The sequence below is a fragment of the Ochotona curzoniae genome, unplaced genomic scaffold (assembly GCF_017591425.1).
Source record: "Ochotona curzoniae isolate NIBS_2020 unplaced genomic scaffold, NIBS_Ocur_1.0 scaffold_3890, whole genome shotgun sequence".
NCBI lineage: Eukaryota > Metazoa > Chordata > Mammalia > Lagomorpha > Ochotonidae > Ochotona > Ochotona curzoniae.
The window spans coordinates 13,839,088-13,866,142 of NW_024467115.1; the positions used below are offsets into that span (position 1 = coordinate 13,839,088).

At 42.4% G+C, this 27,055-nt stretch overlaps 1 protein-coding gene across 1 annotated transcript in view; it reads right to left on the reverse strand.

The window, feature by feature from the left end:
• Positions 1–26,832, reverse strand: part of STX7 (syntaxin 7) — a 47,186-nt gene extending 20,354 nt beyond the window's left edge. Inside the window, exons 1-2 of the mRNA XM_040965601.1 lie at positions 26,717–26,832; positions 19,099–19,241 (exon numbers count right to left, since the gene is read on the reverse strand). Of these exons, the coding sequence (XP_040821535.1) occupies positions 19,099–19,183 (85 nt within the window). The 5' untranslated portion in view covers positions 19,184–19,241; positions 26,717–26,832. The remainder of the gene's footprint in view (positions 1–19,098; positions 19,242–26,716) is intronic.
• Positions 26,833–27,055: the final 223 nt, after the last annotated feature.

Genomic DNA, 27,055 nt, shown 5'->3' on the forward strand with positions numbered 1-27,055 from the left:
AGGGAACATTCATCTACTGCATCTAGGATTAAGTCAAGACACATTTGAATACAGTGAACATAGCATTTTTGTATAACCTGCAAAAAAGGTCTCCAGAGAGGTGACTTTAAAGAACTATATTTTCCCTAACAGGAAAAAGTACTCTTTCCCACACATCCAAAAATGATGCATTGTTTCAAAACAATCCCAGCTCTGGGTCCTTGGTTGAGGACCTAGTCTGTTCCATGAGGCTCTGCTGCCATCTAGTGGTAGTTAGCAGATGCTGTTTCTGCTAAAGTTCTCGCCTGGTGCATGCCAAGATCCCATATGGGGTGCCAGTTCCTATCTGAGCTGTTCCATTTCCCTTCTAGCTCCCTGCCTGTGGCCGGGGAAATCAGAAGAGGACAGCCCAAAGCCTTAGAATCCTGCACCTGCCTGGGAGACCTAGAAGAAGTTCCTGGCTCCTGGTTCAGAGTCTCAGCTTCAACCATTAAAGCCACTTGGGGAGTGAACCAGCAGATGGAAGATTTTCATCTCTCTCTTTAAATCTGACTTTCCAATGAAAATAAAGCAAATGCTTTAAGAAAAAGAGATAGAGAGATAGAAAAATCCAAAGAAAACGAGAAGCTGGTATTAGGTGAGGAACTCTCAGACAGACAGGTGACTGGGATGCAGAGGCACCACAGGCCTGACATACAATACAAGGCACCTGTAGTATCTGCTCCACATAACTCAGAATGGAATACAGCTATCTTCTCCTCTAGAAAAATAACTCAGGGCAACTGAGTTGTGCTAGCCAGTCACAAAAACAGACAAAAACATCATGGTTAGAGAAACTTTCAGACGAGTGACTTGAACGTGAGTGCAGTTTAATAGGCATCAGCAGGCAGACCTGAAGCCACACCCATTGGTTTGGAAACCTGATGTCACGCCCTGGCTATTGATCCTGGGTCAGCTACACCATTGCTCTGAGTTCTAACTGCTTCAAGAGTCAGAGAGGAGCCAGTGCTGTGGCACTGAAAGTAAAGCATGGACTTTGGCATCCCACACGGCACTGGTTCCAGCCTCCCAGCTGCTCTACTTCTCATTCAACTCCCTGCTTAGGATCTGACAAAGCAGCTGAAGATGCCTCAAGTCCTTAAGACCCTGTACCCACACGAGAGACCCGGAAGAGGAGTCTCTTTCTGCCTGAACCCAGGAGGTTCTGGACCACCCTAGCTCTGGTGGATGTGGCCATTTGGGAGTGAGCCAGTGGAGCCTCAATGTCTCTCTCTCTCCCACCCTCTCTCCCTCCCTCCCTCTCTCTCTCCCTCCCTCTCTTTCTTCCTCTCATCTTTCTCTGCCCTTCAAATAAATTAATCTTGATCCTTCCCCCTATTCCCTTTTCCGGCCCTCCCCTTTTACTTCCCCTGTGTTTCCCTCTCCTCTTCCCTCCCCTCTTCTTCAGCCTAGGGGCCTGAAGTTGGGGTCCTAGGCAGGTTGCATCCATGGCACACTAGTAGGCTAGGTCTGGTGCCTAAGGTCAGAGTCCTGAAGGAGGGGTGCCCACTGATAGCCCATGGCAGGCTAGGGTTCTGACGCCAGAGTCCTAAGTAGGTCTCAGCAGTAGCATGCCACTGTGCCAATCAGGGAGTGGCAGGCTTAGAAGCTGATGATGTGATCTAGGCAGGCTGTACCCATGGTATGCCACTCAGCTTGACCAGGGTCTTGATGCCATGGTCCTGGAGGACGGCCCTGCTGATACCTTCAGCAGACCAAGTACCTGATTCGTCCTGGGCAAGCCTCGATCTCTGCATGGCACTGCACAGTTCTGAGAGCAGCAGGCCAGACGCCTAGCAGGTTCTAGGCAGTTACAACCTCAGCACACGATGGTACTAGACCAGGGACTGAGGGCAGGTTCGTAAGGGGAGGAGGGGAGCACTGACGGCCTTTTCGCTACCAAGAAACCTGGGTTTTCATGCCCAGCTGGTGCCAGATGAGACCAAATCTCCGCTCTCAGGGACCAGTGACCAGGGTACACGACCTGGCATCAGGATACACAGTGCATGGTGTGCCACCTCGCAAGCTGACACCTGACTGTATCCCTGAATATGGCCAATGTGTGCCTGATGCCTTCACCGTTTAAATAAACTTTAAGGGAAAAAAAAAAAGGAACAATAAGCAAAATGCAAAGTTTTACAAATACATAAGATTAGGCCTACAAAGCATAGATAGACTACACTAGGAAATGACCTTTGTGTTAAAAATAAAATTATGAAATTAACCAATAAATGATTATAAAAAGGAAAACTCTTTTAAAAAAGAGTCAAGTAGCAACAAACCACCTACTGCTCAGCCATCATGAATCAAGAGTGAGAACAATGTAGGTAGGCAGCTTGCACTCGACACAGTTCAGAGGTCAGTAAGTGAGCCAACAGTATGATGCTGCTTATGCTATTCTCCTGGAGGGCAGACACGGATAACGAGAACAGCAGGAGGAATTCGTACCCAAGGTGGACCGTGCTGGAGGGAAGCACTAAAGCTTCGTAACCTACGCTGTTTTATAGAATGGTGGCGATGATAACTATCAGCTGGCGTGAGAGTTACATCCCATAATGAAAAGGGACGAGTTCAGCCACTATTTGACAATGACTTATATCCGATAGTTGCATATAAATGATGTATTTGAAATGGGACTGAAAAGCTAAATATTTTAAAATATGTTTTAGATTCAAATCTGCTTTAGATTCAAATGTTTTCTCATCTATCAAACATTTTCTGCCTGTGCCGAGGGCTGCTTTGAAGTATTTTTAACAACTTTAAAAGGTACATTCATATTTTAGTAAGTATCATTTAGACTCTTCAAGAACCTTTTCATTGGCGATGTGTTTTTTACACTCTTCTTGATAAACACGCCGAATTCTCTCGATACTCATGAGGGACTAGTATTATGGCACAGCAAGTTAAGACGTCACTTTCAGCATTGGTATTCTATGCTAGTCCAGCTACTCGGTTCCAAACCAACTCCTGCCACTGCACTTAGGAAGACAGTGGAAGTTAACCCAAGTGCTTAGTTCCCGGGCACCCAAGCACGGGCTTACTGTAGCCCTCAGAGTGATGCACCAGACGGAAGGGCTCCCTTTCTCTGTCTCTTCTCTCTCTCTTTCAATCTGCCTTTCACATAAATATGCTTAAAATAAGATACACATGAAATATTTTGAAGCAGTGCAGATCACTGGGAGAATATAAGATGCTCTTACTATCAGGTAACATTATAAAGTAAAAGATGCACAAGAGAATATATCATTAGAAAACATTTATATCAAGTGGTTTATTAAAGATAAGTAAATATCAACACCAAAAAGTTTTAAGAAAATAAATCAGAAGAATTTGGTATTGATATCAAAAAAAATTAAGAAGAGCATATTATAAAGAGTGCAAAAAACACATCACCCATGGAAAGGTTCTTGAAGAATCTACATGATAGCTACCAAGACATGAACGTGCTTTTAAAAGTTGTGAAAAATGGAAGGAAAAAAAATTAGTTTATTTTGGTACAAAAAAAACTTTAAATCCATACAGGTTTTTTTTTTTTTTTTTTTTTTGGTTACATGCATTTTTCGTGAAGATCTTGAAGTACCGGCATAAATGTGGCTTTTTTCAGTGTGCCCTGGGTCTTGTGCTCTATCTTGTGACATTCACAGGATGCTAATTATAAAAGCATTACAAATCGTGGAGACCACAGTGGGTGCAGAGGCAGAGGGAGAAGGGGCAGTTGCTGCCTGTGACACCGGCAGCCCACAGAGATGCTGGTTCTTGAGTCCTGGCTGGTCCCAGCAATCCAGCTCCTACTAATGTGGCTGAGAAGCACAGGGAGATGCTCCAACTGACTATCCATGCCACTCACGTAGGAGTTCAGCATGAAGCTCCTGGCTCCTGCCCTAGCCCTGGCCTGCAAATAGTGGCCTCTGCCTTCCAAACAGATAATAATAATAATAATAATAAATCTTTTTAGGAGATTATTAAATTTTATTGGAAAGACAGATTTACAAAGAGGAGAGACAAAAAGATCTTCCATCCGCTGGCTCACTCCTCAAGTGGCCACAATGGCCAGAGCTGAGCTGAACTGAAGCCAGGAGCCAGGAGCCAGGAGCCAAGAGCACCTTCACAGCCTCCTGCATGGGTATAGGGTCCCAAGGCTTTGGGACATCCTCTACTGCTATCCTAGGCCACAAGCAGGGAGCTGGATGGGAAATGGGGCAGCCAGGACACGAACTGCTGCCTAACTTGGGTCCCAGCAATTACAAGATGAGGATTTAGCCACTGAGCCATTGCGAAAGGGCCAATAATAATAAATCTTAAAAAGAAAAAGGAGGAGAAGAAAAGAAGCAGCATCTCTAATGAAGGCTCCCAGTCCAGGACCAGGGACACTGGGCACCATGCTCTCTCTCCCAGCCCACAATCCTGCAGGCCCACTCTTCTTCCAAGAGGCAATCTCAGATTTCCAACACATCATTAAATTTTACATTTTTCACTGTTGTATCTTCTGGATACTTCAAAGACGAACTTTTTTTGGCATTATAAAGTTATTATAGAGTTAAAAAGAGGTTAAATTTGAAGACATAGTACTCAAAACCAAACTAGAAAAACAAGTTTTTTTAAAAACTATGTGTAAACAATTACTTTATGTTTCTAAATGGCTGGAACATTACAAGTTGTCTCTTAGCAAAGTTGATGCTCACATTTTATCACCTGCACCTGATTGTTGACCTGTGCTAAAGCAGGCAGAGAAACAGAACCCCATCGAGGACTTGGTCCCTGAAGGGTGTGATGTGTTAAGAAGCAAACAGCAAGGAACTGACCGTGGTGCAGTGCTGTACCCGCCAGGACTCTAGCCCTCTTGATGCCCTGTTTGCCTGTAGCCCCCTAAGCCTTCTTCCTGTGACCCAATCATTCTCCAAAAGCAGCAGAGGTCGAGCCGGGCCTCAGGCTCACCTTTGATACAGCACTGATTCCCAAACCTTTACCTCTTCTGATTTCTCTGTCAAGACATCACTACCCAGATGTTTCTAAAATTCAGAAAATGGATTTCTGCTCCTTAAAGGAACAATGTAGAAGTGTATTTCTGAAGTTTTCCTCTTCTTCCTTCCTCAAGACATGGAGAACTGAGGAAGGGAAAAAGATGAAGACAAGCCATGAAGAGATATTCTTTTTAGAAAAATCATCACAATAAAATTCTCAAAAATGTATAAATGTGGCCACAAGCAACAGAAAAGAGCAGCTCCTGGGCAGGAAATTGTATGGGTTGGGGCAGGAGGCGAGGAAGGCGAGGAAGGCCGTAGAGGGAGTCAGAGCACCACGCGGCTCCAGGAAATAAATTGTCTGCAGCTTCAGCAGCTCTCATCAGACATTCCCAAATGCCCTCAAATCCAAAACCAAGCATCGATGTGACTCCACACTGGGAATCTCCACACTGTGAAACTTTGTTTCCTGCATAAAAATTATTAAAAATATTATAGTAAAATGTGCTTCAGCCTATGCATATAAGTTATATATGAATATAAGTCACAGCCAACATAACTCATTTTGTACAGAATATTCAAAAAACTTAATGGAAGGCTGGTATTCTGGTGCATCACAGTCTGAGATGCCAGATTCCATAATGGAATGCCACATTGAGTCCTGGCTGTTTACAATCCAGATCATTGATAATGCACATAGGAAAGCAGCAGGAAGGAGAGACAGATCTTCCGCCCATGTGTTCACTCCCCAGATGGCCCCTAGGGCTGGAAATGCAAGAGCTGAGCCAGCTCAAAGCCAGGAGCTTGCAGGTCTTGTGTACGGTTGCAAAGGCCCTAGTACTTGAGCCATTCTTCACTGTTTTCTTGGTTCATAAGCAGGGAGCTGGATGGGAAGTGAAGCAACCAGAACACATATGGGATCCTGGTACTTGCAGGGGGAGAGTTAGCCAAATGAGTCATCACTGTGTCCCCCTGTAATACTCATGTTTTATTAACTTCTTGAAGATCACCTCATATGCACTGAGGACCTGGGGACACTGCCAGAGATAAGGGTGTTGGAAAAGCAGGACTCAGCACCTATGCAAGAGCCCTCAAGATGCCCATCATCCCTGGACAGGGGCGAAACCTTGGAAGGAGGTAGCTGTGCATCTGGTGGCCCATGAAACTCTGGTGTGACAGCAGGAAGGAGAAGCAAGCCGAGCTCTGCCAGGTCAGGTACAGGGAGGCGGAGGTGTAAGGGAACATTCCCTCAGAGAAGAGCCAGCAGAGAAAGCAGAGAAACCAAGCACTTGCTTTGACCTTCCCAGGAATTCCTAGATGGAAAATGAAACTCATCACATTGTGTAGCGGAAAGAAATGGTACAGTCATCACATAAGCTTGGAAAAGAACAGTGAAACTCATTACAGTGAACCTGGGACAGGAACAAATGCTATTCCAGAGTGGATACGGTGAAAATGAGAAGCCCAATCAAACACAACTCAATGAGGCAATGGCAGCTTTAAAGGAAGATCCCACAAAAGTTCCTAGAAACGATGGCCAGCTAATAGGCACTGCCGAGGCTCTAGAGGAGCTTGGGAAAGAAAAAAAAATTGAGAGATGAGGATGAGATGTTTAGGAACACAACAAAGCAAACACACAGGACCCTTCCTTGCCACTCAGGGTAGTGTCATCACTTCCATTCATGAGGCTACACTTGTTCCCAGGTGTTTGGCCACAGTTCTTGCATCAACACCACTCTGCCCACCAAGGCTCTTGCCTTCATTCTCGGTTAGTTCAGTCCCCAGTCACACACACACTGAGGCAGGTACTGTGGTGCAGTTGTTCCAATACTGGAGATAACTTACATCCAGTACTGGTATGCTGGTGAGACGCTGGCTTCCCTGCTTCAGACCTGCTTCCCCATGAACGTTCTTGGGAGAGCAGCAGATGATGGTGCAAGTGCCTGAGTCCCTCTCACCTACAAAGGAGACGTGAGTGGAGTTCCTGGTCTCAGTCTTCAGCCGATCTCTGTCTTAGAAATTGCAGCTATTTGGGGAGTGAACCAGCAGACGGGAGATTCTCTTTCTCTCCCTCTGTCTGTCACTCTGTCTTTTGAATAAAATCAGTGATCCTCTGTGACCTGACCCCAGCTTCCTGCTAGTGCAGACATGGGAAGTAGCAGGTGACAACTCAAATACCTGGGTCCCTGCTACTCACGTGGGAAACCTGGAAAGAGTTCTTGGCCCTTGTCTTCAGCCTGACTGCTCAATCAGTGAACCAGAACTACATCAGTCCATCTCTTTCTGTTTTTCAAGTAAATAAGTGAAAAGTAAAAACTTTGGAAATATTAGCTTGCTGATCTTTCAGAAAGAGATCAGTGCATAATCAGCATATTAAGCAGTATTACACAGCTATGACCAGTAGAGTTAGCCCACTCCATCCCTCTTTTACAACAAGAGAAATAATCCACTGGCTAGCAGTCACCTCGGTAATGTCTGTGGTAATTCACTTTACCTGAGATGAGGAACCAACTAACCCAGAGAACCAGGCAGCCATTCTCCAGATCATTAGTTGATTATGGCATTGAAAGATCATGAAACTGACACTATTACAATTGAATGTCAGTTGAAATCACTTTGAATTCACCTAGAAGGAGGAGAAAGATGGCTCAAGTGCTTGTGTCTTTGGCACCAATGTGGGGTCTCTGGATGCAATCCCAACTTCCTAGAGTTGGCTTTGCTCAGCCCTAGCCACTGCAGCCACTTGGTAAGGGGATCAACAGGTGAACATACCAATTTTCCTGCCTATCATCTCTCTCTCTCTCTCTCTCTGGCTTTCAAATACATAAATATCTTGTGAAAAGAGAGATTTAAGGAGAGAGGAGAAAGAAAAATATTCAGTTTGAATTGAGTACATACAGCAATCACTGTTTAACGAACGCATACTTCTCAGCAAACAAGGACAACAAAAAGAAATCAAAGAGATGAGGATGGCAACTGTCAAAAATTATCATAGGAAATCAAACCCAGCAAGCCTAACTCCTGCTGTCAGATCCCATGTCAGGAACATGCCAACTCAAATGTGTATGGGGGCAACCTCAGGGGACACTTAGTGGCTGTTGCATAACCAACCACAAGCTACGTTTTAATTAAAGAGAAGCTACTCTGCAATATAATTACTGAACATGGATTATATTTATGGTTGCAAAAAAACCCTAACACTTTTTAAATAGGTGTTCTCAGACACATGCATCTATTTCTATCATACAGCCAGCATTTCATGTTATCGTATAGAACCCAAAGGCCTAATTTGGGGAAGTAACATAAATCACTAAGTTCCTCAATTTTAAAACATATAACCCTAGGGTAAAATGTCAGTTAATGGTGAATTGGCTAAATGATGCAAGATACACACAAACAATACAGAATTATTCAAAAAGCAAACCAAAAAAAAAAATCCAAACAACAACAACAAAAAACAAATTCCCACAAGAAAATTTCACAAAAAGAATGAAGTCATGCAAAAATACTTCTGTACCTGGGACACATTAGCTACCTTTCCTTAGGAATTTACGTTAGCAGAAAATATTGCAGTAGATTGCAAACAATGGTATTGTGACACAGTGGGTTAAGTCGCTTCTTGGGACATCCACATTCCATATAGAAATATCCATGACTGAGTCCCACTTCCACTTCAGATCCAGTTTCCCTTGAATTCACAGCCTAGAAGGCTGCAGATGGTGGCCCAAGTACTCAGGTCCTGCCAGCTCAGATGGAGTTTATGCAGTCCTCATTTGTATGGGGAGTGAGCTAGCAGATGATCTCTCTCTGTACCTCCGTCTATCACTCTACTTAAATCATCATCATCTCGGCCTCTCAAATGAGTAAAGAAACAAGAAGAAACAATGCTAAGTTCTCCTTGGCTACCACACAGAGAAAATTGTAGGTGTATAGCAGTGGAACCCAAGAATCAGGAGGTACAAGTACCCAGAGAAACGGCAGTGCCTTGGACCTGGGCACTGACAGGGCACATAGAGAGGAACAGGTGAACGTCGCAGGTTAAATCAACAGGACAGACATTTATTCTGGTAATGGGAAGAAACAAGGGTAAGGAAATTCATGTTCAGGACAGAGGTATGGGATTGTTCAGATGGGAGCAGTAAGACAAAGTTCCTGGAAGCACCCTAGAGATACAGCTTAGAGATTTCATTAAAAAAAAAAAAGGAGTTCACTTAAGACAGCTGTCATGTTTAGTAGGAGCCATCACCAGTGAGAAGAAATGTGGTCATTTTATTCAAATCGCTTAGATATTAAGTTCCATTATTATATATGTTTATGTCAATATCGTAAGCATAAGAAAACTGCAACCTTAAAATCAAAGCCTTTCTCTGCAAAGGGAAGAAACTGCAACCAAATACTTTTAGATGTGTGACATTAAGAGTAGTCACATCAAACACTGCTGCAGAAAGGGAAGAGAGGCAGAATTTCAGTTCCCTATGAACTGCCTTTCCTTCTGTCCAGCAGATGACTCAAGAGAAAAGAAATCAGCAAAAAGAAAGAAAGAGAGCGAGAGAGCGAAAGAGCGAGAGAGAGAGAGAGAGAGAGAGAGAGAGAAAAGAGAGATCATTTTCATCCGATGATTTATTCCTCAAATGCTCTCAATTGCAGAGGCTGAGACAGGATGAAGCCAGCAATGAAGAACTTCATCTGGGTCTCCCACATAGGTGACAGCAGCCCAAGCACCAACAATTATTATTGTTTTCCCAGCTACTTGAGAGGGAGTTGTATTGGAAGAAAACAGCCAGGACTCCAACTGGCACTTAACATGCGATAATGGTGTTCAACTGCTGTGCAACAGTGCCAGCCTCTCGAGTTTATAATTTCTACCGCCCTAGAAAGTTATCCTTCCAAATTTTCTTGATAAAACATAAATACACATACAGAGAAGCATCTATGATAAAATAGTATTTACTGTTATTATTTGGAAGGTAGATAGAGACAGATTCAGAGTTCCCCTCCACCGGTTCACTCTTCAAATGTCTGTGACAATCAGAGTTGGGCCAGGCTGAAAACAAGAGTTGGGAACTCAATCCGGGTCTCCCCCTGTGGCTGACAGGGGCCAATGACTTGAGCCATCACTGCTGCCCCAGGATGTGCACTAGCAGGAAGCTGGAGTCAGGAATAGAGCCGGGAGTAGACTCTGAAATGGGATGCAGGCATCCCAAATGGTGTATTAACCAGGAAGTCAAACTCCTCAATTCTATGTATACTTAAACAGAAACTTCTGTATTCATAAATTCCAGTGAATAGATTTTATTTTATCACCAAGTCTGTTTCATTAATTTTCCACCGGCTAGCTTTTGGCCATTCTCCATCTCTTTTCAGATTATTCATTAACACATATCTAATACCAAACTTCTCCTTAGTGCCGTTGGTAACACTTACTATAATATGTATATGGGAAAAATGTATTCAAGAACCATGTTTTGTGGAAATGTGGTTTTATTTCTATTTCTCAATTCAATGAATAATTTTGTGAATTGTGATATGAAATATTTATCCACACAACTGCCTATCTTCCAATACTTAGAAACGATACATAAGTCCTGGAGGAACTCTAGCCTGTCTTGTGAATGTCTACTACTACTACTAGATTTTACAAGCTGCATTAAGGACCTAAAAAAGGTACTTGGTCTCTTAGCAATAAGAACAATCATGCACATGTCAGCAGAGCTCTCTGAACTCATTAAAATTCTGACTGGAATTAGTTGTTAAACTTGGAAGAAACCATAATCCACCCCCACAAAATCACGTGTTAAAACTCTAGGTAGCATAAGCTAGCTCACCCTGCTGTGTGGATCTGAGTTCAGAAAAAGTCTGCTTGCAACTGGAGTACTACAGAGTAAACCACAATAAGAGAAAAGTATGGCTAATAAAATGTAATAAAGTGTTAGTGCTAAATGTTGGCAAAAAGTTTGAGCTATAATAACTCTGATGCTGGCTGGTAGATGTATAACCTGGTATAATCGCTGAGGAGACTTTAATTGTAGCTACCAAAGCTGAATGCACGGATACTCTATGACTGAGCAACACATATCCTACCTAGCTACATACAAGCCACAAATCCACACACAAGAAAGTTCAGTAATGGAATAGAAAATAACAAAATAACAAAAAAATGAGACGAGTACAAATGCCCACTCCTAGGAGATGGAATAAATAAACTGTGGTGTATTTGCACATGGAATACTACACAGTAACGGCAAAAATGAATAAATACACAGATAAGTATCACAGACACAAGAGAAAGAAGGAAAGAGTCCAAAACAATGTAAAGCACACTATTTAATTCTATTACAAAAGGTTTAAAAACAAGGAAAACAGATCAGTGATGTTAAGTCAGGATACTGTTTATCTGACAAAGCAACTGAAGTGGGCACAGGCATGCAGACGGCTGCAGGAGGCTGCTGAAAGCCTACTTGTTTGTGCATATGTGATGTAATAGCTAATCCATTCATTATACTTGTAAAATGCATGTACAAATCAAAGTATATTGTACTTCAATTTTTTTTAAGTTTGAAAAAAATCCGTTTCGCTTTAACATATTTTAGGTTTTCACATATTTAGTTTCTTTTAAAAACACAATTTCTGCTTGTGTTCTAAAGACTTGTTATATGTTATCTGTGCTTGGGAATGGATGAATGGCTCTGTAAAAACGTGATACTTGGATCTATCTGTATACTGAGCTCAGTCATTTCAGCCCCCAGAGCTTTCCTATCCTTCCCTGTATTAAACACAGGCAGGAGTCAGTCTCAGAAAACACGGGAGAGGGAAGAAAGGAGGTAAATGGACACGTACTTCACTCCCAGATGCTCCTAATAAAGTGTTACTATCAAAAATGCAAAATCAAAGTTCCCAAACTAAAAGAAAACATTGTCTAGTCGCATGATGATTTTCCAGACTTGGGATAATGAAGTTTATTTGTACGGTATCTCCAATCTACCTGGGATGGCTGCCTGCATGAAGGAGATTTGCCAGTATATCGAGTCACTGACAGAGAAAACTGCCCATGCCATGGGCAGACATAAGTTTCTTGCAGTCTCCATTATGGAGTCAACCAAACAGTTTGTTCAATTGGATAAAAACATTTTAATCATATTAATGTCCCACAGAGAAACCCACAGAGGATTCTGTAATAAAATTCTACTTCGCTATTATTATTTTTTAAGGCTTATTTATTTTTATTGGAAAGGCAGCTCTACATAGAAGAGAGATAAAGATCTTCCATCCACTGGTTCATCTCCAATTGGCCCCAATGGTCAGAGCTGAGCTGGTCTGAAGCCAGGAGCCAGGAGTCACAAGGCTTTGGGCCATCCTCCACTGATTTTCCCAGGCCACAAGTAAGGAGCTGAATGGGAAGTGGAGTAGCTGGGACATGAACCAACGCCCATACGGAATCTGGACACTTGGAGGTAGAGGATTAACCAGTTGAACCAATGCACTGAGTCCAATTATACTTATTTTAACTTATTTTCCAAGTGGTCTATTATTTGACATCATTATAATAACATTATATATAAATATCTAAAGTAAGTATTTTATTTTAATACAAGTAATATCACTGTAAAATAGTTCAAATGTTTTCCTAGTAAAGCAAATTCATGTTTATAGATTATCTAACAAAAAAATTGACAAAAATGCGTAAGTTTAAAAACATTTTAGTGTTCCTACTCTTTGTAAAATGCAACTGCTATAAAATAATACTAGTAACAAAATTTCAATATTACCATTTGTTATTCTTGGATTCTTTCGAAAATCAGTAGTCATTTTTCATTTTTTTTAAAGATTTATTTTTTTATTTTTTATTGGAAAGTCAGATATACAGAGAGGAGGAGAGACAGAGAGGAAGATTTTTTTTTTCAGTATAAACTAAACCAGTGAACTCAGTAACTTATAAGTTTTTATTTATCTGACCAAAACAAGTATGAAAATAAACTTTCCCCATAAGGGTACTCAGGAAGACTTTAGCTTCTGTTGAAAAGGCGCCCATAACCACAAGGGGATTCACCTTACAAACATCATGGTCTCTTTAGAGTTATTTTATAAACACTGACACAGACTGAAATGATTAAAATGCAGCGTGAAGAGCAGAAATGTGGTACAGAGCCCCATTTTTGCAATCACTCCCAGTATTACTATAGCATCACCAAAAGAAGGAAAAAGTGAACTGAAATTTCACACTTCCGTTTTTCACTTTCACGTGACTTCTGCACAGTCCTCATCATGCAGCCCAGATGGCAGGTTAGAGTTTTAACAATAACATACTCTATCCACATATAAATTTCTCTTCATTTGAACACTAAGTCTCAACATTAGAAAAAATACACAGTGATGCCTGGCTTGACTCAAATATGTGCTCACTCTGCCAATATTCCCAGCATTACTACTTCCCCGGAATAACCATCCTGTCAACTGTCCAAACCATAAGAAGCCCACTTGCATTTTTTTCTATAAACTTCTAACACAGACCCACCATGCTTCCACTCATATCACATTCAGCCTTGCCTCTATAGAGGGGAAAAGGCAAACTACTTAATAGTGATCCATTTCTCATTCCCTCTCACCTTCAAAGACACTTCTTCTGCAACTAGATTTTCACTAGAATCTTCTTTTTGTTCTAGAGAAATCCCATATATATACATACATATATATTATATATGTATGTATGTATGTATATGTATGTATATATGTATGTATATGTGTATTATATATGTGTATATAACATATATAATATAGAATATATAATAATAAATAATATGACATATAATATATAATGTGCATATATAATATATGTATATATAATATATATGTATATACACATACATATATAATATATAATATATATAAGATATATATATATATATATAGTTTTTTTTACCCTCGGTTACCAACATGGCTGCTTATGAAAAACTGATTCAACTGTTGTATCATAAATGGAGTAATTCCCAATGTCAATAAGTATGTTAAATCCAGCTGACACATGTTTTCAGCCTTTCAAGCTATGTGGTCAAAAGCCCAAGCAGCGGTAAGCAGGACGCTGGGAAGTCTCTTTAAAAATGGGGGCAGTAGGGCCCAGCACAGTGGCGCAAGTGGTTAAAGGTCCTCACCTTGCATGCCCGGGATCCCATATGGGCGCCAGTTCTAATCCCGGCAGCCCCGCTTCCCTTCCAGCTCCCTGCCTGTGGCCTGGGAAAGCATTCGAGGACCGCCCAAAGCTTTGGGAACCTGCACCCGCGTGCGAGACCCGGAAGAGGCTCCTGGCTTCGGATTGCCCATTGCGCTCACTTGGGGAGTGAATCATCGGACGGAAGATCTTCCTCTCTGTCTCTCCTCTCTGTATATCCGCCTTTCCAATGGAAAAAAAAATAATAAAAAAAAATGGGGGCAGTAACTAGTAACTCTTTCTTCCTTTCTCCACCTTCACAATATGGATATGAGACTATGCTTTTCAGAGTCATCAGCTTGCTACATCCAATTGTCAGCTTTTATCTTACTTGGTGTCTCAACAGCATTAGACTGATGTTGCCTCACCCATTCTTGAATCTAATGCTTCATTCTGGAAACTTATTTTTTAAAAATCTCTGGTCATTTATCTCCCCTACCTTTTTTTTTCTCACCTGCTAGCCATTCCTTCTGGGAGTCTTCATGCTGTTTGCTCCCTGTCTTCCTAACTAGTACATTGTGAAACACTCTAAGGCTTCTCTACCTTTAAAGATATGTACTGCTAGACTTATAAGCCAGTTTAGACTACCCAAAAAACAGCCAGGTTCAGCAAAATTATGCTTCAATGCTATAAACTGCTAAATACTATAGTGAAAATAGACACGAGACAGCTGAATAATAATCTATAACCTTTTTAAGGCATATAGAACCCGGTTGTATATAAACTAATAATTGAAATGTCAATGAAGAAGTCATAAGATGTAGTTAAAAACTTGAATTTTTTTTTTAACATATTGGTTACTCAATACTATGTCAATTAATTCCATAATGTTATAAATTGTTGCTGATGTTATGTTGGGGCTTTTAATTGATCGGGATGATACTCTGCTGGCTCTACCTTCAGACCAGAGATGGTCTCCCCAAGAAGCCATTGAACTTACCTGGACAATAAGATACTAGACTCTATGCTTGGTATATGCTTGCAATGAAAGAACCCCAACTGAACTTGAACTGTGGCAATGCAGCAAGGTGGAGGAATCCACCATGGGGGAAGGGTTAGAGGAGGGGTGTGGGGAATCCTAGTGCCTATGAAACTCTGTCACATAATGCAATGTAATTAATAATTAAAAAATGAAATGCAAAAAAAAGATATTTATTTGAAAGAGTGAAAGAGAGACAGAGAAACAAAGGGAGAGAGAAAGAGAGAGCATTCCATCTGCTAGTTAAGATGTTTAATGGACATCTCAGAATCTACTTGGCTTAACAAACAAAAAACATTTCCCCGACTTGGGCTTTATCATCTCAGATGCGCTTGCTACCAACAATTCACCCACTTGATGCAAAAGCTGTGTCCACTCTCTCCCTCCCATGCCAACCCACCTGCATCAGCAAGTCTTAATGGGTCTGCCTCCAAAGTACACCTGTCAGTTTTCTGCATCCTGACTGCTATCACATTGGTACAGGCCACCAACTCTCTCAACAGATGTCTGCAATAAGCAGGATGTCCCCTCGCACTTCCCCTAATGTCTACTTCCTAAGCTGCAAGTAAACAGTCTTCAAAGTGCAGGTGTGGTGTGTCTCTCCACTGTCTAGAACCTTCCAGTGATTTCCACCACCTCCCGAACCAATAGGCCCCCGGGGTCTGCCCATGCTTCCTCTCTTAGTTCCTCCCCTGCTACTCTTACCTGAAATGTTTGGTTTTAGCGACAATGGATTTCTCTTTTTTGCCCTATTTTCTATATACTGTAAGCTTTAGATTGTAGAGTGCTTTAGGATTTTAATTCCAGCTATCATTTTCTCTAAAATGCACACTCCCTGCATTTTCTGTCAGCCCCTCTTCATCATTCAGGCACCATCTAAGCTGAACTTACTTAATCCAGTCCACATTCCTACATCACTCTCATAGGAAATTATACTGCTTATTCATTTTTTAGCTACCTGTTGCTCCTTAGTACGCTGTGAACTACACTGAGAGTTTAGCTTTATAGATTCTCCATTGTCTGAAACACTGCCTAACAAGTGGCAAGTGCTCAAGTTAATTGTTGACTTGTATCAACATTGAAAGCCACTTAATGTGAACCATCATTCCAAGGTTAAAACTCTTAGCTAAAGATCTGATAAGTATATGACTCAGCTCAGTCAGTAACTGCAATCTCTCTCCTGAAACAGGTAATTTCTCCCATTTAAGGCTCTGGATTATTGGAAAGCCCTCCCTCATTTTCAAGTTGGAATTTGATACCCTGTAGTTGCCATATACTTGAGGCCTCTATGTTCATGCAGAACGTGTGGTTTCTCTTCTACATACAACAGTGCTTTAGTTCTAGCCTTCTCACTTCTTCACTTCGGACATTGGGGAGCCACTGTACCATCTTCCCACACCCCAACTTCTGGATCCTAATGTAGTCACATACTTAATTACTGGACAGACATTCCATGAATTCTACTTTGGCCCAATTTATAACTTTTCATCCAAAAAGATCAATCTTCCATACTGAGGTGGCTTGATTTAAGTGAACCATTATCTCCTTCTAGTTCATGTTCACATCAAATCTTTCAAACCATTCAGCGCTTACTACTTCTGTATTCTTGGTATAACACAGTCATTTCACATATTCTTCCTGGAGTTCCTGACACCCTGACACAGTTTAGCTTTTCCAGCACAGAATGCCTGTCCCTTTTTGGGAGGAAGACTTTGGCCTGCTTTCTTGCATGAAAGTTCTGATTTTCGACAAATACAAACATAAATTACAAGCTCCTTTAATCTTTAGAGCCAGCGTGTTGGCACAGCAAGCTAATTCTCTGTCCTACGGTGTCAACATCTCATGCTGGCTCTGCTTCCTCACCCAGCTTCTCTGCTTCTGATCCAGCTGCCTGCTTATGTCCTGGGAAGGCAGGACAGAATAGTCCAAGTTGTTGAGACCTGGAAGAAGACTCTGGCTTCAGATCACCTTGAATCTGGCCATTGCAGGCATTTGGGGAGAGAATCAATAGAAGGAATGCCTCCTCTCTATCTCTCCTTCTCTATAAATTCTGCCTTTTAAACAAAAATTAAAAAGCAAACAACAAAAACAAAAAAAAAAACTTCATTAATTTCCACATAGGTAATCAAATTTATCTGAGGCAGACTGGCAACACTTCCTTTTTTATATATTTTTATTTGAAAGACATACATACACATATGTCTTCCATCCACTGGTTCACTTTCCAAATGGCTCCAAGACTTGCATCGAGGCCAAGTCAAAGATAGAACAATGAAATCCATCCAGCTCTCCCCTGTGGACAAATATTACTCAAGCACTTCAGCTTCCCGAGTACATCACCAGGGAATTGGGCTGGAAGCAGAAGAGCCTGTATTGGAACCAGCAAGAGCTTTAATCTGCTGTTTACCTGCCAGCAAAATTTCTAACCAGCAGCATGGGAGTCATAAGGGGAGGATCTTCAGTGGCCACCATCAGAATAAACCTGAAGCTAAAAGAGCCCATCCTGGTACCCATGCCTGCACTGACTGCTGTGCGCAGGAAACCCCAATGTTATTCACTTACCTCCTCCTCTAAGAATAGCCAGAGAAAACAAGAACTGCCCCAAATCAGAATAAGAGTTACATGGTACACGGTGATACATTTTTAAAATCATCTGTAGTTTAATTTTAATCCCTTTGCTCCAAATACATTGGCATTTCACTTAAATCATTTATGTAATGTTCACTGGGAAGTTGAAGACTTAATAAAGAAACCTAGTATGGTCATTTGAAAATATTCTGTGTTTCAGCAGTATGTTAACATTTCGGTAAAGACAGAAACCTTAGGGAAGCAGACCAAAAAATACAATGGGATTAGCTACTGTGAAATACGAAGTTTAGGCATATGCCAAAAAAAGAGCAAAATGGTAAGAATCAACAGTATGTTATTAGCTGTGATCTAGGGACAATTATCAAATTTCTAAAATCCACAGGCCTAATTTACAATGATGAGTCTAAAAAATCGCATATGCTGAGAAGTAACTTCTGATAAAATGCTTCATGGGATCATTCTACTGCTTTTCGGTCTCTGATCACGGTCTAATTACTGGTCTCAATAGACTGAAAACATCCTATCCTTAGTTTTTCCCTGCTTGTTAATAATGTGGCAAATATGTGCCTTTACAAAATTAACTTAAATGCTCTAGTTACATTTAGTTTTTTAAACATTGTCCCTTTAGCTCTTAGCGGTGTTCCTAGTTGTAAACTATAAACAGAGCCAATGTGTCATATACTCATCTAGAACTAGATGATTTTAAAGAAAATGTTGACATCTGTTATCCTTTTACATCTTCATTTCATCCCTGAAATAATGTATATTTTGTCTACCTCTGGTAGAAAAATGTGGAACACGTCACCTCACCTAATACAGTTATCTCTTAATGTCCATTCTGAGTCCTGGTTGTTTCAAAACTGCTGTTAGGGGGCCGGCAGCATGGCCTAGCGGCTAAGGTCCTTGCCTTGAACACGCCAGGATCCCACATGGGCGCTGGTTCTAATCCCGGCAGCTCCACTTCTCATCCAGCTCCCTGTCTGTGACCCTGGAAAGCAGTTGAGGACGGCCCAAAGCCTTGGGACCCTGCACCCGTGTGGGATACCCGGAAGAAGTTCCTGGATCCTGGCTTCGGATTGGTGCAGCACCGGCCATTGCGGTCACTTAGGGAGTGAATCATTGGACGGAAGATCTTCCTCTCTATCTCTCCTCCTCTCTGTATATCTGACTTTGTGATAACAAATAAATAAATCTTAAAAAAAAAATAAATAAATCTTAAAAAAAAAAAAACCTGCTGTTAGGAATGCTTTCCCCTCTTTCAATCACCAGAGTTGTCCTTTCAGGAACCTCCACCAAATGCAGTTTTGAATTAAAAACAAGCAGCATACTCAATACAAAGCTCAACTTACAACACTGTGTGATCTTCTGGATGTTGGAAGAGATGCGCTGGGCCAGCTGGGCAGGGTCTCCAACGATTCCTGGAGTGTAAGACATGGCTGATCTGCTAATTTCATCAGCTGTTAGTCGGCTGTGTAGATTTCAAAGTAGTCACCTGAAGAACATAAAGGAAAATCAAATAGCTCTAGGAAGTGAAAAGACATTTTTCAAAAGAACAAATTCAGATGGCTAACAGACATATAAAAAAAAAGCTCAGGCTCCCAAGCCATCGAGAAGATACAAATGAAAACCACATTGAGGTTTCAACTAACTCCAGTGAGAGTGGCCTACGTTCAGAACTCTACTAACACCTGCTGGCATGGATGTGAGGAGAAACGCATCCTCATTCACTGTTGGTGGGAGTGTAGGCTAGTACAACCACTATGGAAGTCAGTATGGAGAGTGCTAAAAGAACTGAAAATTGATCTGCCATATGACCCAGCTATCCCATTCCTAGGAATACAACCAAATGAAATAAAAATTGCATATAAGAAAGGAATCTATAATCCCATATCTACAAGCAGCACAATCTACAACAGCAAAGAAATGGAAACAACCCAGATATCCACCCAAAGAGGAGTGAGAAACTGTGGTACATCTTACTCCATGGAATACCACTCAACCATTAAAAAGAATGCAATTCTACAATTTGTGGCCAAATGGTCCCAACTAGAGAACATTATGCTCGGTGAAATAGGTAAATTTCAAAAAGGACAAACAGCATACGTTCTCTCTGATACAAGGCAACCTTAATGCAAATTATAAGATCAACAACCCTCTCAATACTGTTTTTGCTGCAAACCATGCGTTTCCACATTGTTTTTATTTTCATTTCTTCAAAATCGTTGCTTATATTAAATTCTTCACTGACTCATAAATCACACAGTAGCACCGTTTTCTCCAAGAAGCTTTTTGTATTTTCTTTTTCATTTCTTCATGGACACATTGGTCATTCAGTAACATGTTACTTAACTCCGTGGTGCTCTAAAATTTGTTTTAACTTTATTCTTGTTGACTTAGTTTCATGGCTTCTCATTTAAGGAAATGTATAGTAATTGCATAATAAATACTATCATATCCAGATGAGAAAATATCATGCAATACACATCTCTACTTCCAAATCAAAGATGGACTCACAATGAGACTTTTGGATGTATCTTGACAATAGGATGCTGAACTAGCTGCCATCATCTGTGTCAGCAATGTCAGGACACACTTAAGTAACAGAATGATGGACTTGTGACTGCTTATGACAGACTAGCCTATTGTAATAATATGGAGGAAATCAGTTGGGAGGGAGGGAATTTGGGGAGGTGTTAGGGGAAATCCCAGAGCCTATGGGATTGTACCATAAAATGAAAAATAAAGTAGAAAAAAAGTGAATTTTGGCTTACATTTTCTAAATTATCAATCTGGAAGGTTACAAAGACAAACCTGACTAAGGGAACAGGGCTGGCATCAGGAAATCGGTGCATTAAATAGTAAAACTCTCATGTCTATTAAAAAAAAAAAAAAACTGCACTTTTAACGGCAGGCTCATGTTAACAAGTTTAAGCACTAAAATGAGGACCATACAGCATATTCCCTTTGCAAACTTCCTTGGATTATTAAATCCCTTCTCTGTGTAGAAGTTTGTAAATTCAGTTTGCTCCCTGACCTGAACTACAAGTAGCGGCAAGGCAAGGTCCACATGCACACATCTTTCCTTAATATTTAAAACAGTCGTTACCACGAAACAGGCATTTAAAGAACTTAGAAGGAATACAGGCTTCAGGCTTCTGAAACCCCTCCGAAAGCTCATGATGCCTAATTTAACACACACAGGAGCAGCTCAGGAACCTCTGACTCACAGGTCTCGAATGTTGATGGAAAAAAGTTAAAGCAGCAGACCCAACTACCGAGCAGCAAAAGAATGTCCTGAAAAACCACATCACATTTTCCCAACAGAACATAAACAAGCCACTTTCCAGCAGCCACCATTTGGGAATAGAAGGCAAAGCTGGGATGCTGCCACAGAAACGAATGAAATGCAGTTCTTCATTTTCCCACTCCACTCCCCTCTGCTCACTTCCACTCGACAGCACTCTGCTCCACTCATTACCCAGACTTTGAAAAGAAGGTTGTGAAGGGATATTCTGTATGTATACAGTTGTGAAGAGCAAAACACTACAAGTACTCCTACATTCATCTTTTTACTGACTATGCAGTGGCATATTGCTGTCAACCTCACCCGTAAGTGAGCGGTATTAGTTTTGATTTAATGATGAGAAAACTATGGATTATAAAGATGAATTAACTAGATCTAAATGGAAAGCCTGAAACTCTCAGACCAGATGAAAATATTGGGGAAACACTTTAAGACACAGGACTGGACAAGGGTTTTGGACTCAGATCCCCAGAGCACAGAAAAAGGGTATTTCATCAAACTAATGAGTTTCTACCAACAAAGCAAATAATTAAGAGAGTAAAGAGACAACATATACAATGACAGAAAAAGGTTGCAAGCTAAATATTTGAGAAGGGGTTAGAATATATAAGGTAAGCCCACAACTCAATAGCAAAAGAGGGGAAAAAAAAAACCTCCAAATAATCCAATTAATAATAGACAATTCAGGGTGCACATGGTGTGTGGCAGTTTAGTGATCAACTGAGAGGCCACTCATATCACAGAGCCTGACTGAGTCTGACTCATCCGTTTCTGATTCAGCTTCCTGTTACTGTACATGTTGCAAGCCAGCAAGGGAAGGTTCAAGTACTTGGGTACTGGCTTTATTCTCTTAGCACATTTTCAAGGGCCTCCAAGTTGTAATAAGTTTCAGTATGTCATCCCTTCTTATTGCCAAATAATATCCCACTGTATGCATAACACGCTATTCTATTGGCACAATGATTTCTCTTTGTCTCCTTTCCCCCATCCACAGTATCTTACAACCAACACATATGTAATGTCTGAGAAAAGACTCTTTCTTATTAATGTAATTTCTTGCGAACTGCAATGTGCATATGGCTCCATTTTAGCCTAAGCATGCATGAGTCTCATAGCCATACTTCCAAATCATATTCAACTCTCTCTGTTGGCTCCATGTCTTTGAAGCTACATAAACAACTCCCTGTTTAGCTGCCAGTGGAAGTGGCAACCTTGGACAAGACAGTTAGTAGTTGGGTTGCTGCCAGAATCAAAATGAGATAGTGTCCAGAGACCAAGTGCCTTTTCATCTCTCAGGAAGGAAAGGTCTGTTTTGATCCTTCCCTATGTCTAGCCAGCATCAGCCAAGACTGGGCAAATGTCATCTACGTTAGAATCAACACAATCATCTGAGGCTCCCTTTCCCCCACACAGTGAGTGAATTATTGGTCTGAGAAGAGTAGGATAGTTCTTTCCTTAATCCTCAAAACTCATGCAAATGTAACCTAACCCTTCTCACTGTCCTCATTTCAGGCACCTTTTTGCCTCTCCAGGAATTTATTGGATTTCCCTCATCCCTATACTCAAGCAACTACACTTGACTATATTCCTGTTAGTGAGAGAACGAGGCTTTTTCAACCAAGGAACTGCTAGTCTTGGTTGGTGTGGAATTTAGGGAAAAGGCACAGGGCTGCTCACTTCAGTTAAGTTTTGAGTGAACAATGAAAAGCAATCTAGGAATGATGGAGGAGAAAGGAAATGAAAAAATATTAAAAGATTAACATTGGCTAACACTTATTCAGGACTCAATATTTTTTTTCTAATTAATTTATTTTTGTTGGAAAGTTAGATACGTACAGACAGAAGGAGATAGAGAGAAAGATCTTACATCCGTCAGTTCACTCCCCAAACGGCCGCAATGGCCAGAGCTGAGCTTTTTTTATTCCCAGTTAATTTGTGCATGAAGTCTAGCAGGCTGAGTGACTTAAGAAATTGAAACATAATGCGATTAACTTATTTTAAGATAAGCAGAAGGAGTAAATACTAGAAACTAAGACGTAACAAAAGTTCACACTTAAAAAAAAGTAATATGGGGGCTCGGGGCTGTGGCTCCACAGGCAAATCTTCAGCCTGCTAGTGCAGCGGTATCCCGTAAGTGCATAGGTTCATGTCGTGGCAGTCCACTTCCCATCCAGCTCCCTGCTTACGGCCTGGGAGTAAGGGCCCAAAGCCTTGGGATTCTGCACCTATATGGGAGACTCGAATGAGGCTCCAGGCTCCTGGCTTTAAATTGGTTCAGCTCCAGTCATTGTGCTCATTTGTGGGAACGAATCCGTGGATAGAAGATTCTCTCTCTTTGTCTCTTTTTCTCTCTGTAAATCTACCTTTCAAATAAGAATACAAGCATTTTAAAAATTAATATTGTTTTCCTACAAAGCAAGATTAAGGACAGGTTGATTGACCCAATTAAAAAAAAAAACAAAACAATTCCCCACCTTTGATTTGATCCCCAATTCTCTGAAGATGAGCAAGCAGATTCGGTATACTTATGTGAGTCAGTCAAGCAGTACAACTAAAGAGCATTCTTGTTTTCGCTTATTCTACTAATAAGTGGTATCTAAAAGTCAACAATGATTGGCTCTCCTGATGGTAGAGCAGCAGAAATAAGGAAAAAAATGACTAACTTTACTACAAAAATATGCACACACAAATAGTTAACTATAAACTGACCTAGAAGTTTATGAACTTTGCATGCTAAACTAATGGCAAGTTTTTCCACTGTTTGTTTTGCACCTCTGTTCTCAGGATCTCGCTCTGGCTGGCATGGGCTACCCCACTCTCAGGAAATCCCTTTCACGGTCCATCTGGAATTCCTCCTTTGACTCCTCAGAGTAATAATTACATTATCTGGACCTGCACTGACAGAATAGTCACAAACTCTCTAAGCTATTAAAACTGCAATTACATGAAAGGAAAAATTCACTCCTGAGTCATAACAGCAACCTTTTAAGCTTTCAAAGATTGCAGGTGGCCAGCATCCAGCAGCCTGGACAACGCTTGGACCATCCTTTTCCATGCTTGCTGAAAGTTCTATTGCATGATGCTGACCTCATCACCTGGGTAATTACAAAGAGAAAAGAGGGCAGGGAACATCAAAGCCAGCACTCACCACACAGCCTTCTGGAGGCTGTGACCCAAGAACGCACACACAGGGAACAAAGGCAACCTGCATGACAGACACTGCCCCCACTGCCAGTGGCCACTTTCAGGAGCCTTCAAGATTTTCAGTAAGCATACTCCTCATATGCTATAAATGGAGCCTGGACAAAGTGGTCAGTTTCACTTTCTCAATCACTGACACCAGCACAGTGGATTTGCCTCCACAGTGTATCCCAGAACGCATATTTTTGGAGTCTGGGAAGGAAGATGCATTTTTGCCTATTTTGTGGACTGTTCTGTTTTCAGATTCAGGCTACATAGTAAATGCTTAATAAACATGTATGGAACGGGGCCCAGCGTAGTAGCCTAATGGCTAAAATCCTTGCCTGCCATGCACTGGGATCCCATTGGGGCACTGGTTCTAATCTCAGCTGCCCCACTTCCCATCCAGCTCCCTGCTTGTGACCTGGGGAAAGCAGTTAAGGATGGCCCAAAGCTTCAGAATCCTGCACCAGAAGAAGCTCTGGGCTCCTGGCTTCAGACTGGCTTAGCTCTGGCTGTTGTAGCTGTTTGGGGAGTGAATCAACAGACGGAAGATCTTCCTCTCTGTCTCTCCTCTCTGTATATCCGCCTTTCCAATAAAAATAAACTAAATCTTAAAAAAAAATAAAGAAATGCTCTGAAGTATCCTCATACTACCATTTCTGAAGCACTGGAGATGGAGAAAGGATGCCCCAAGGCCACGGCTTTCCTGTGTTGATGCCATTTCCTGCCTCTGGAATTTCTTCCTTGTGATCTGCAGGGGACTGACTTCTCCCAGGAGTCATCACATGCAAAGGAAGCCAAATCTGAAGTGAGAATGCACCACTCCTGCCCCTCCAACCTTCTTTCCCACTGCTCCCCAACACTCATGCCTACCAGAAACACTGCAGTTGGTGTTGCTGTCTATCCTCACCTGTGGAACATCAACAGGAGAGACTCAGCCTTGCCAGCCTGTGCCATGGGCAGTGCCAGCTGCACAGTGGATACTCAAGGGAGAGTGCTAGCGCTCAGTGCAGAGCCCAGATTCCCAACAGGACCCACGGCGTGTGCAAACTCGGCTCACCACCCCCATAGTCTCTCTTCACTTTAAAAGGGTTTCACCCTCACCTTGGCACACATTACACTTTCAAATTACACGGAACCACGGGAAAACCTTATTCAGAATTGCTGCAGACATTTTATATAATTTCTTCTTCAACTGCCAGAACTTGGCTGAAGTTTGGGAACATAACTAAAATTAGAATTGACTTGGTTACCCGCAGCAAATATAAAATATCTGAAGGAAAATGACACAGACTTTGCAGAAGTGAATGTGTGATCGCCCAGCAGCTCACTAGACACCTTCAAGCTGCAGCCTCATTTTTAACTGGTCACATGTCTGAGGTTCACCCACATCACAAGGCTCGCCGTAACATTTTCTTGTCCTCTCTGCCCAGGTGCAGCTCAGGGCAGCTGGAACACCCACCTGCAACATTACTAAACACTACCCCATTGCATAATCACTTCCTTTTCTTCCAGACTCGGGGCAAGACTGAAATGATATATAAACTGCAGTTGAAATACAACAATCTGAAGTACGAAAATAAATATACAACTGGAAGACCCAAGTAGATCTGAGAAATAGGACAGAAAAAAAAACATAGCATTTGCCATAAAGGCAGCGTTTTCACACATTCCCTCACTTTGTCTACATTTAAAGAGAGCAGAAAAGGAGACAGGGGTTGAGGGAGTTAGAGGGTGGTTGGAATTCTTAAAATATTTTATGCCTTTTCAAAGACCATTTTGTAGCCAATTTAAAAAAAAAAAAAAACACTTGCACTAAAAAAAAAGTTGCCATGTCAAAGTCAAATGGAAAAAGCAAGCACAGGGAGCCACTCAACACACGACTAGGATCTGTCTAGGACAAGCATTCCTTTCGGTTCCCCCGTTTTCAGGAAGAGAAGTTTAAAATGTGTGTTTTGAACCCATGAGTTGGAAGGAGGAAGAAGGCTGCGGGTCAGTGGCTCTGACCCCGGGAGAGCAGCGCCGAGAGGCTCAGGGCGCAACTGGCCGAGCTGGCCAGGCCGGCTGACCCGTCCGTCTGCAGCCAGAGCGCCCGGGGGTCTGGGCCGGCGTCCACCCCGCAGCCCCGGCCAGGCCTGCCCACCCGTCATTCTGCAGCCAGAGCGCCCGGGGGTCTGGGCCGGCGCCCACCCGCAGCCCCGGCCAGGCCTGCCCACCGGTCCTAATGCAGCCAGAGCGCCCGGGGGTCTGGGCCGGCATCCACCCCGCAGCCCCGGCCAGGCCTGCCCACCGGTCCTTCTGCAGCCAGAGCGCCCGGGGGTCTGGGCCGGCGCCCACCCGCAGCCCGCACCGGCTCTCCGCCCAGCCAACCCGCCGCAGAGCCCAGGGCGGCGGCCGTCCGTGGCTCAGGGAAGCCACGGAGCAGGTGACACTGCGCTCCGGTCGCCCAGCCAGGGCCCCCTGCCCTAGGCTTCTCTTACCCTGACCTCCTGGGCCTCCTGCCCCTCCTGCGGCCACTGTCACCCAGGGCCCCAGCCCCGGGCTGCACGCTCAGCTGATGGGCGGCGGCGCAGCAACGCCCACTGCGCATGCTCCCAGGGAACCCCAGCACGGAGGCGGGGCCGGCGATGCTATCTCCTCTCCCATTGGCCCAAGGAACTGATTGACAGAGACCCTCTCCCGGCCCCTCTGGTTGCCAGCGAAGGAATGGAGGGACCAGCAAATTGCAGGGGACAGCCCTTTGAAGCCTAGTGTAGGGACGGCGGGTGCCGTAGCCTGCGTGCAGAGAAGAGGAGGAAATGAAGGGCAATCGTCTTTTT